Here is a 12,061-nt window from a genome sequence, read left to right as displayed (position 1 = left end):
ACTGCAGCATGGTGTAGTGTTTTCTCTGCAGATACCAGAGTTATGTAACGTTGTCTCCCTGGCAGACTTCTGATACTTGTCTCTGATTTGCTGAGCCACAGAGCTCCTGGCTATATTCAGACATATAGAGACAAACCGGACAAATCCGCACGTCCATCTAAAACATGTACATGCCGGACTTTAGTGACCACATCTGAATCAGATGGCAAAAAAGAAGAACGTCACCTTTTCTGAGAGCCGACTTCCGGTCATCTTAAGAGCAGGACTCTCTCGTCTTCCTACAGTTTCTGTGCTTCCACCCCCTCTGCTCTGTGCAGTCCTCAGCTCATGCTCTGTGATTGCCTCGCTCTCTCAGCTCCCTCCCTCCATTGAGTTCTTCTCCTCTCTCCATTTCTACCATTCCCACATTCCACACCCTCTCTCCATTTCATCCTCCCCCTTCAGCTTTGCCTGTCCCAGAAATCGTCCACCTCTCTCTCACTCTTTCTCGGGCTCCCTCCCCCTTTGCTGAGGGGTGAAGGGAACAATGTGGGTGCATTAGGAGGATGTGGCTGAGCTGTGTGGCCCCGTCGTGACAGTCTCTTTAAGCATGGAGGATCAGCATGCACCCTGAACCCTCATTAACATCTCTATACATCCAGGCCCTCTTTAAACTCCCCACACCACTCCACACCACGCCCTGTGCGGGACAACTTTACCCTTCTGGGACCTCTGGGTGAACAGTGTGTCTGCATGTGTATTTAAATAAACGAGACATCGCGTATTTCAATTTTAAAGCTCACAGAGTACATTCTTTTCTATTTCCTGTACTTTGTAATGCAACATGGGACCTGTGTAAAACCAACAGGCAGACACTGTGCCAAACCCTGACCTCTGAGGTCACCCGAAAACAATAAGCTGGTTAAGTGATGCTGTCCAGCTCCTGGCAACTTCCTAGCAACTGCTCACTAGGAGACAAATATTTGTTTACGTGTCAAATTTCCAGTGGCGAGCTGTGCTGGGACATGGGCACTGCCGCTGGTCTGAAGTGTCAGGGCCTTTACTAGCATGCAAGATGAGACAAAGTGCTTGTGGCCCTTTGGGTCATTCCCACACTATAAGCCATTGATCTGATCAGGATGGTCTGCGGATGAAGGTCAGGAAGGCCAGCGCTTTGTGATTACTATAGCAAAGGGCACTGGACACCAGGCACTACACTGTAGCCGGCACACCGCAGATCCTGAGCTCTGCAGTGTGCGACTGAACGCATGGGGGAGTTGTGCTCTGCTGTTTGTATACTGTGAGAGGTCAGAGGCTGAGAGGCATGAGAACACTGGGGTTAATGCCCCTTTTTGCTCATAAATAGCCATTCTGCCTCTGTGGCTCCTGGTTTCTGGAGTCACAGAGTGTGATACAAATGAGTAGTAAGACTTTAGAAGGCTACAGATAGTTAAACTTTAAATGATCACTACAGTTATTCCAACTTCGATCCACCACATCAACAGGGTATGTCCAATAACCACAAACAAGAATTTTAATAATATTTAAACGACTGCTACAGCGGTGTAGACAGCTCTGTATTTTCCTTTCCGGTTGCATATTGAAAATTAATTCCTGATTTCTAGAGGCTTCCAGTACATAAATGCAACTTAAAGGATAATTGTCATGTTAAAGAAATACTCCAGCAGTTTATAAATTAATGTAACCCCCATCGCCAGCATCTGCAGCATATGCATGGTTACAACACACTTTTTAACACATTTCCTGTAGTGAGACAAGAAGGAAAACCTGTTTGCTGAAAACTCGCTGAGAAAAACATGACTCTAAAATTCCTCCTAGCATTTTTCAGTCAAAGGTATTAGTAAATTCAGCTTAAAATCTTATCATTCATTCTTCTTGAGATGGTACTACATTTTCAGAAGGAGGAATTTGTGGTTATGTGTTATTAACATTGATGTGTGGGTGTGATGGCCCACTGACACCACAAAACCTTTGAGAGAGGCAATAAATAACCAGAATTACTTTTACAGTGCTGCTCTAGTGTTTAAAAGTTGGCCAAAACTCCATAACAATGACTTTCTCACATGTCTGTCTCATTCTAGCACTTTATTGATGGAGTGTAACTAAGTTTGAAGTTCACATTGCTCATTTTAAAAGATTATTGATGGAGCCTGCCCTTGGGTTCCATTATTAGTGAGATTTTGAGTAAACTTTTTTTTTATTATTCTTTTCTCAGTACAGAGAAATCCTGGAATTCTTGTCCATGGTAATTGGTCATATGCTACACATTATAAAGAGAGATTAGGATGAAAAAGTCCTATTATGTACTGTACATGGTCTAAGCTGATATCACAAGGTAATTAAGTGGAGAAAGTTTAGAAATAATTGTAATCGGCATAAATCATCACAAGGTTGGAGCAAAGTGTAGCTGCCCTAAATGGTAAAGTGGGCTTATTTATGTCGTTGTGAGGCTTTTACTGGCAGTAAGCGAGTGGTCTTTCTTTCCAGGGTTTGTTCTGGTTACTACACCCTGCCTTTAAATGTGGAGGTCAGATAGAAGAATCCCTTTGAACCATCCCCTGGCTCTGATAGCTGCCACAGGCACATTCACACGCGGCCTCGTTTCACCACCGTGGCATTTATAAAAAGAAGGAGATTCACGAGGCCACGGCTGTTTACCAGAGCTGAACTATGGACAACCTTAAGAATACAAAGGCACTACCACACACACGCACACACACACACTTCCTCTCTCTTCCTCCAGAGACTTGCTACACATTCATAAGCCTGACTACAAAACCACCCATGCATTCCCAGCAACAGTTTAGCATAGTTTAGACTAAATTCAAGTCTGTTCTCTCTGTTGTGGCCTGCTATCTGAATAAAATGCTGAAACAAATCACCAGCCATCAAACGACCCACTCTTCCTCATGAATGCAGCAATCCAAGAAAAACACATGTGAAACCACAAGCTAACCACAGAAGAGGGGCACTGATGGATTGGAATTCATTCCTCGCACTGCAATAGGATCAAACTTGAGCGGAACGGTGCAGAGCGCTTCATCATTTCCCCCCAGCGTGCCAAGAGCAGCACAGCCAAGGCCTGGGGGCTTCTTGTTTCAGACACTAGTGGGTGCTGTGGAGTTCATCTCCACACAGGAAATCATTTGATTTGCTCCAACTATGCTCAGACATTTTCTTATGTGGTAGGAAAGATCAGGCTGCAATGGAAAATCATTGATTTTCTGACAAAGCAGCTGAGTAACATAAGACTCAGTGGACAGTGAATGGAAAAACAGCATAGGTTGTGTGTGTGTGTGTGTGTGTGTGTGTGTGTTAGAAGCCTTTAGTCTACCCTGCAGCCATGTTGGTTTGGGCCTTGGACAATAAAAGCATGTGTGTGGACTTTTAACGCCCCTGAAATGATTAGCACTTAAACACACACACACCTTGTGCAGTACTTTAGCAGAGTGTCATGCCCAGTTACACTGATAGAGCTGTTTGTTGTTAAGCCGCAAACCTCAAATTTACACACCTCCAACAGGACAGGGCTTCTGCACTGCTGTCACCTCTTACCCTGCCCCCAGCACAGGCAAAACAAGCACTGGTGCACACACATGCACACTTGCCCACGTTGCCCCCCTACACCTCCAAGGGGTCATGCTGTGTGTCCTTTCAGGCTGCACCTCCACTTCAGTGTATGAAACAACTCCTCATATGAGCGGGTGGGGGATGGTGTGTGGGTGAGAAAGAGTAGGTGCCCCTCTGATTAGGGCAGGTGTGGCAGTTTGTGTCAGAGTGGAATATACACACAGAGATTTGAACAGGCAAGACTACTTATGTATTATTAGAAAAAGAGGCAAATACTGTGGAACACTCCACATTAACCTTCTCTATACTGTGTATACACTAGGGGTACGTTCAAGTTTGAAGTCAGCAGTTCACAAATCCAACTTGAGTTTAAGTCATCTCAGTCCCACATGCAAATCAAGTCCAAAATCCTAAAGCTGATACCCTGTATAGGATCATGCAGTGGGAGAGGGCATTTTGGCTACTTAACGACTTATAGTAAGCTGTAAAGTCATATTATGTAATGTTTAAAAAAAAAAAACAAAAACACTATTTAGGTTGCCTATGTAGTCAGAGCAATGAGAATTCATGAAAATTTTCAAGTCCAAGTCAAGTTCGAGTGGCATCTTAAATAACATACCAGAGTCAAGTTACAACAAAAAAAACGTCTTCACTTAAATCCAAGAAAAAATGTCAACAATGTTAGTGAAGTCTGAGAACCAGTTTAAGTTTTCTTCCTTATTTAACCTCAGTATGTAAACATTACTGAACTCACTTTTTTCCTACTTTCTGAATATGGCACTACTGCTTTGCAAAATGAAACATTGTATATTGTAAAAATATCCTGAAATATCACTATATGGTATTTTTACCATAATGTCCATACAAATGCAGCTCAGCCAAAACTCAGCTATGACACTGAATTAGAGCCCCTGTGTCCCTCTGGTCCAAATAAACTTCGGTCTGGTAGAATTAGCGTGGTTATACAGCCAGTTCTCACCTGCTTTCCATTAGGCCTAATTTGAAGCAGAGCAGCTTTAGACAAGGAACCCCCAAGCAAATAAACCTCACTGAGACGATAAAGTCTCCATGAAGAAAAAAAAAAACTCCCGCTATACCACTATATAGATCTGGCAGCAATGGCAAATAAAAAATACTCACTGCAGAGAATAATTAAGGCATTAATTTGTGCATTTTGTGACTATATTACCTCAAGTCAGACATGCTTTATTGGAACTGAAACCCCCAACTTTCCATGTGTTTTCTCATCCAGGCAGCACTGTAAAAACTTCCTTGAAAGTTTGAACCAAAAACAACTAGCTAAGCGCTCTCCTAAAACAACCCAGCATTCCTGTCCTCTCTGCACTACACCCTGCGCGAGGCCTAATGACACACTCTTGTTCCTGGCAGAACCAATTCAACCCATGAGCGTTCTGAGCTTGGTATTTGTGTTTCTTGGAAATCAGAAGGATCGGCTCGGTACAGTAGGGCCAAGCTCAATACGGTGGAGCGACAGATGGTGCTTTAGTTAGCACTCAGACAAAAAGGTAGCCACACAACAAGCTCGTCTCCCTCACCCGACACCCACAGAGAGGGACAGCCGGACAGAGGGCGGCCTTTAATTGACCGGCTGGCAGCTATAGTACAGTACAGAGCAGGCGTGCAGGACGTTTGCCACACGCAGGCCTAATTCATGAGCAAACACAAAACACACACACAGAGACAAAAAAAAGGGAGCAAGACCGACCCAAATGTGATCGCCGTAATTTATTCACTAATTCCCTGCTCATGAAGAGAAGCCTTTCACACTCGAGAGCCTTCATGCTTGCACCTGGCCTTGCTGATTAAGCCCCAACACACACACTCGCAGATCAAACCTCACACACGGCTGTCCTGCACTCTCATTCACTCTCACCAGCACTTTTCAGTCTCTTTATGTGTGAGCGTGTGTGAGTGTGTGTGCGTGTGGTGTCTATTACCAGACGTGATGGAGTAATTAACATGGCTATTATGCATTCTGGCAGTTCATTAAGGATACAGCATTTATAAACAATCTAGTTGGGACTGTGTGTTTGTGTGTGCGCGCACACGTGTGTGTAGGGAAGCGGGGGTCCTCAGCCCAAACTAAGCTTTAGTTTATCCCAGCGTGGCCATATCCCATACTGCATCATCCATCACGACCTTCTGAAACCTATTTGTGCTTATGCGGTACTTTCAGAAACTTTCATAACACTAGAGTGATTTATGATACTTCATCTAAACCAAGAGAGATACACAGCTGCTTCACTTCAGCGTGGTGTGAGAACGAGACAGAGAGAGAAATGCATAAAGAGAACAAGCAAGCGAGAACAGACAGACAAAACTGAAGAAAAAAAAAAATAGGAAGGGCGAAATGGAGAACGGGAAGGACAGTGTTGAGAAAACGAGACAGAAATACAATGGAGTTTGCTGGGTCACTGTAGCAACTGGCAACACAGCAACACAGAAACGTCCCTCCTCTAACAAGATCAGACAAAGTGACAGAGAGAAAGAGAGAGAGAGAGAGAGAGAGAGTGAGCTCACCTGTGATTGGTTAATGGCGGCATGGTTGCCATTGAAGGGGGATTTGCGCTCCTTATCACGATGGTGCCGACTGATGTGCTTACTGCGCTGGAGCTGCTGCCTCAACTTAGCAATCTGAGAGAGAGAAAGAAACATTGTTAGCATACTTGTCACTAACCTCTATTTCAAAATGGCTTCAGCCTTCAGCAGTGTCTCCCTGTTTCCCATCACTCAGATAGCCATGCACGGAGGTAAAATCATATAAAACAGACAAAGTAAGGCCACGTAAACACGGTGTATGTATGTGCATGGAGAGCTGTGTTCTTCCACATGAAAAGTCTGAAATAAAGAAAGCACAGAGAAAGGCATGAGACCCCATGCAGCCAGCACAGGCTCCCTGCATTCTTCTGTCATTACCTTAGGCACCATTGCTACACTGCACCTCACACACATACACACAAAACACATGTACACATGGGAACATACAATTATATAATCCCAGTCTCTTGGCTCCATGCAAGACACAAAACAAAAATACATGCACTTTCTTGCTCACTATCCTTGCTATACAACCTCTCATCCTTGCATACTGAGGCGCGAGGGGAAGGTGTACGGCTGGAAGAGATCAGATATCCGGCTGAAATGAAGTGCCTGGCTCATTTAATCAATAAATGAGTAATGGCAGGGAGTGGAGAAGCTAATGACACGTTCGCGTAATCTCTTTCAGCCCCAGCACAATGGCTTGCAGAATCGCTAACTCCCAAAGACGCATTCTCGCGCCAGCAGGCCTCAATAGGTCTGTGTGGGCTTTGTGCATGTGTGTGTGTGTGTGTGTGTGTGTGTGTGCGCGTGTGTATGTATGTGTGTGCGCACGTGTGTGTGTGGCAGTGCAGAGCAGGCCAGCGCTGGGTCAGGAGGAGACCTGCTGGCTGCGTCAGAGAGGAGCGCTGTATAGTTTGTAGTTGCACTACAGAGTGTGTGCGCATGTGCGTGCGTGCGTGTGTGTGTGCGTGTGTGTGTGAGAACACATCTGACCCAGTGACTGGGAGGAGAATGATTAACTCAATTGAAGCTGGATGTGAATGTGAAGCAGTGCACTCGGGGTATAGGAGTCAAGGAACGTAATGCGGCGCAAGGTCGTACATCGGGCAGATATTCCACCGCTTGCACAGGATGTGGAATTAATCAGCACCGTGACAAGGGGGGAGGGAGGAACTCTCGTTGGAGAGACAGAGGAAGAGAAAAGAAGAAGAGAGATAAAACAGCAGAGGACAGGAATGAAAAGCTGAATAGTTAGAGCAGTTTATAAAGCTGCTATAGAGGCGTGGTTCACAACGTGGGGTCCGCGGACCCCCTGGAGTCTCTGACGTATAACCAGAGGGTCCATGATTTAACCAAATCTTTTTTTAATGACGTGACAGCAGTGTAGTTCACTATCATCTATTGCCAAAGCTGTTATAGTTGTTTCTGAGTTATACTGACTGGTCCCTTAAACTGAATGGGTTTAAAATGATGCCAGTCACACTCATGTGTTTCTTAAAGGAAGTAGTAACTTCCACATGTATAAATGTGAGCTACCTTATTAACATATTACATCCAGTTTTTAAAGTGAAGTGAAATGCCTCATTTTAATAATTAGTAACTAACAAATATTGGATCTGTCCTGGATGATACTCTGGGTTGTAGTAGTGGCACTGTTTGATTTTTGGAGAATCAAAACTTTATGGCTTTAAGGAAAAAATCGTCTGATAGAAACTTATAATTGCATTGTATTTTATTGTTAGATTATATTCGTAAAACAAATCCTTGCTCTCATCATAATGGACTCCATGGAAATTTCCCTAGCTGTTAAAACTGGGAACCCCTGCTGAAGGGGGTATGACAGGGGAAGAGCAGGGTGTCAACACATCCATATGGGAAGAGTGGCATTATTATAATTTGAGGTGACACCATGCTGGTTGTGCCTCGCTGAACCCTTCTCTATTCTAATTCTGACACGGTCTCCTCCCAGCACGCTGCCGTGCGTCTGCACCCCAATGAACGCTGGGAGATCGAGACAGAGCACCGGCTTCGTCCTGAATACAAGAGAGTGGGGGAGGAAAATGGCGTCCTGACCTCTTTAAGCTGGTCAGTGCTGCCCCAGGACGCTGAGCGCTGGTGAGAGCTCCGCCTCTTCTCCTCGTTTTCATCTGCCCAGGCACTGGGGGTCTGAGAGAGAGAGACAGAGAGAGAGACAGAGAGAGAGAGAGAGAGAAGACAGACAGAGAAATCAATACGTATGGAACTCAAGTTTACAGCATGGCAAACATTTATAGTCTCCCAGTTTGACACCATCTGTGCAATCGTGGTGTGTATACATCCTCGCAGTGGTACATCAACTGCTCAGGTAACACACGGTCATAAAAAAGCACGCACCCGCCTTTGCTCACTGAACAAGAACACTCTCTTCTTGTAGGTTCACACACGCAAACACACAGACACGCCCAACACACAGACACACGCAGTTACAGCAGGAAAACTGAAGGCCTTTAGGGGGATAGGGTATCTACACACTTGTTGCTGCTTCCACATTTGTGTTTTCTTCCAAAATACAAAGCTGCAATGATCCTGTCTACAGTACAGCACCGCAACTTCTCTATCGGATCCACTCGAGAAACACACAATGCGATGAAAAACATGGGCTCTGTGGGCTCTGTCCATATGCGCACACACACACAAATTTATCTGAGGTGGGGTTGATAAAAATCAGTAAACTTCTGCTGAGTAGATACAGCCTTCACTGGCTGAAAGTCCAAGAGAACATAACTGTCCTGCTCTGTGGGTGAAGAATAGCATTCCTCTCTTCTGGTCAAATCAGGCCTCAGTGAGCTTATGTACATGAAAGAGGAAATTAGCACTCGCCTCAAAGGGTGTTCAGTTGCCCTGAATGTTGCATAAGCAGCATTCACTTTTCCATCTTCAGTAATCTCTTTATCCTGGATCCGGAACCTATCCCGGGAACACTGGCCATGAGGCAGGAATACACCCCGGATGGGTCTCATTCCATAGCAGGGGACCATACACACTCATTCATAAATTCACTCACATCTAGGAGGAACTCTGAGTTGCCAATGCACCTACCAGCATGTTTGGGAGAAGGGAAGAAATCAAAGAACCTAGAGAAAACCCATGCAGACAATGGGGAGAACATGCAAAACTCCACACAAACAGTCCCCTGAGCTCAGGATTGAACCGGGAACCCCGGAGCTGAGACCAGGGGTACACTAGTTGCTGCACCACCATACTGCCTAAGTAGATAGAAGTAATGTGGTGACTGGCTTTATGTGTTTCAGAGAAAGCATATTAGCTTTCACCCTCCCAGGGTTGCTGTGGAGGAGCTAGCTGGTGGGCAGGAATTTGGCAAAAATTGGGAGAAAAATGTAAAACCTCTACAAAGAAACAGGATTGCCTGCATCAGTAATATATTAGAGTGTGGTGCACTGTAATTTCAACCCTGAAAGTCCTAAAATCATCAGTACACTTTCTTTAGGAGGAAAAAATAAAGCATTTTATTTTTTCCATGGATTATTACCACAGGCTATTACATTTGTAGGCTGGCTTGCTAGACAGCGAAGTAACTGCTTTCCTCCTATTCCCCACGCTTCTCACAGCAACCTGAACGTTCGGCTTATCGTCTAAAATCTCAGGGCTGGGCACTACCTAGCTCAGTGTTCCTCTGTAGTATTGTTTGGGGTAAGAAGTCACTCTGACAACCAGCCTGGGCCTGTAGAACCGGCCACAGACACACACACGCACACACACATACACACAATATATATAGATATATATCTAACATAGCATTTAACACACGATAGACCCTGATCTTAAACAGTTAAACTTCATTCCTGCACAAGATAATTACACACACCTCTGACACTGTCTGACACACACACACACACACACACACACACACACACGCACGCACGCATATTGAGAGCGATTTGCCTGCAATGCAAGGATAAGAACATCAGGGATGGTAGAACAGAGTTTATGGGAATGACTCAGCTATATCTGAACCACAAAGAAGCCTCCGATTCTAAACAAAGCTTATGAGTGTTGTGTTTTATGTGCACAGCTGTGAGTAATATGAGACCATCTTGGCCTTGCTCAAGTGAGGGACTTCAGATATTCATGTAGGCCATATCCTCAAATGCTTCTTCAATCAATATCTTGCATCACTGCACAGAAAGAGCATGCCAAAGTACCGTTTTTCTCTCACAACAGCATAATTACTGTTTCTCTCTCATACACAAACACCCCTTGGAAAGTTCTGGTCTCTCCCCTCCAAGAGCGACCACAAGTTGTGTGTGGTTTACCTGCGGCTTTAGACAATAACGCACCCACAATCCATCATGTATCGCACCCCCGGAGAACATGGCATGGCCTGTCGTTGTACTTGCAATCGGATAACGACCGGGCCTGACAAGCCCATACAGACATTAAAAGAAATCACCACAGAAGACTCACATTCCACTCATATCTGCCTCAAAATATGAAAAGCATTAAGATATGCACAGAGGGCACTGCTATAAAACCAACAGCTGTTGCTCTACAGACTGTTATGCAAGATCCCATTGGTAACTAGCTTCATCTCTTTACCTACTTCGCACTCAAACATTGCGGGGAATTCACGTTTCACACAGACAGCAGAACTTAAAGCTAACGACTAACTACCTGCATACACAGGAACCCACATTAGCTCAATGTCTACTCTCGCTTTTCAGCTGGTTAAACTGAAAAAAAAAAGGGGGAGGTGGTTTTAAATAACAGCAACAACAACCAAAAAAAAAAGGATATACGCAGTACAAACCTATATGAGCCCAGTTAATTAGCTAGCTCAAAACCTACTAATGTAGCAGTGTAACTATAATTATCTATAACTATATTATCTATCTATTAACTATAATTATAATTAATTATCAACTCAAATTTACTTCTGTATTACTTCATCATTTACTTGATAACATTTATCGTGTTATATATTTCGTGAGAACTGCATTATACACTCCACTGCAATCCAGAAAGAAATTGTGCATTTCTGGAAAACCAGCTCTTCAGGAGGTGCAAGTGTGTCCCAGTCGCTTGTCGTTGGTTCAACAGTGTCTCATGAATGGAATTAAAATATCAGTACCAGACATCTTAAGTGACATGACAGCATTAACCTAAAGCAGACGGAAAAAAGGGATGCCAGTGTAACTGTTTACCAAGTGATGGGATCGCATTCAGATCAAACAAGCATCTCCCAGTTTCATTCTCTCACTCTGAGATTTATACATCTTTTTTTTTCATATAAATTTCTTTCCCTTAGTCTACAGATGGAATATCGAGTGAAGCATGTCCAGACCCAGCAGCATGCTGGGACAGCTGTAACAAAGCTCAGACTAGCACAGGGCTTCACTCATACCCAGCCATATCCTTTTCAATTGGGCACTAATACTTCACTGAAACCCAGCAGGCCTGGAGAAAAGGCACAGCACCTAATACACTCACACTCCTACCTTTCTTCCACAGCTTACGTAAGGAGTTCATGATTGTGAACTTTTCCCACACAGTGTGTCCCTTACACATATTGTCTGCTTCTCCTACACACCCACGCCCTTGCAAAGTTAACCGATCACTATAGTCATTCATCAGCGGGACGTGTTGACACACTTTCCTTTGGCCTTGGTTGTTGCAAATCATGACAAACATGCAGTGAGGCTCGTCCTGTCATCCTCGGCCACGAGATCTGTTTGTCAATAGCCCTAAGACAAGCCCAGCTCAGGCTTGCCATGGCTGAGGGGAGTGTGTGTACGAGTACTGTATGCTACTGCAGAAAAAACTTCACCCTTGTGTATTATTGTGTATTCTTTATTGTTAACATGTGATCATCAGTTGCAGCCAAGATTTATTTTAGAATGAAATACTGAGATATCTTCTTTGGGTTGAAGTT

At 44.3% G+C, this 12,061-nt stretch overlaps 1 protein-coding gene across 2 annotated transcripts in view; it reads right to left on the bottom strand.

The window, feature by feature from the left end:
* Positions 1-12,061, bottom strand: part of fam117bb (family with sequence similarity 117 member Bb) — a 31,799-nt gene that overhangs the window by 5,247 nt on the left and 14,491 nt on the right. For both annotated transcript variants that reach the window (XM_026912677.3, XM_026912676.3), the window contains exons 3-4: positions 8,206-8,298; positions 6,112-6,225 (exon numbers count right to left, since the gene is read on the bottom strand). In XM_026912677.3, coding sequence (XP_026768478.2) covers positions 6,112-6,225; positions 8,206-8,298 — 207 coding nt within the window. The remainder of the gene's footprint in view (positions 1-6,111; positions 6,226-8,205; positions 8,299-12,061) is intronic.

Source organism: Pangasianodon hypophthalmus, chromosome 5, assembly GCF_027358585.1.
Source record: "Pangasianodon hypophthalmus isolate fPanHyp1 chromosome 5, fPanHyp1.pri, whole genome shotgun sequence".
NCBI lineage: Eukaryota > Metazoa > Chordata > Actinopteri > Siluriformes > Pangasiidae > Pangasianodon > Pangasianodon hypophthalmus.
The sequence above is the reverse complement of the archived record's forward strand: the minus strand, read 5'-3'. Positions and strand labels throughout refer to the sequence as shown.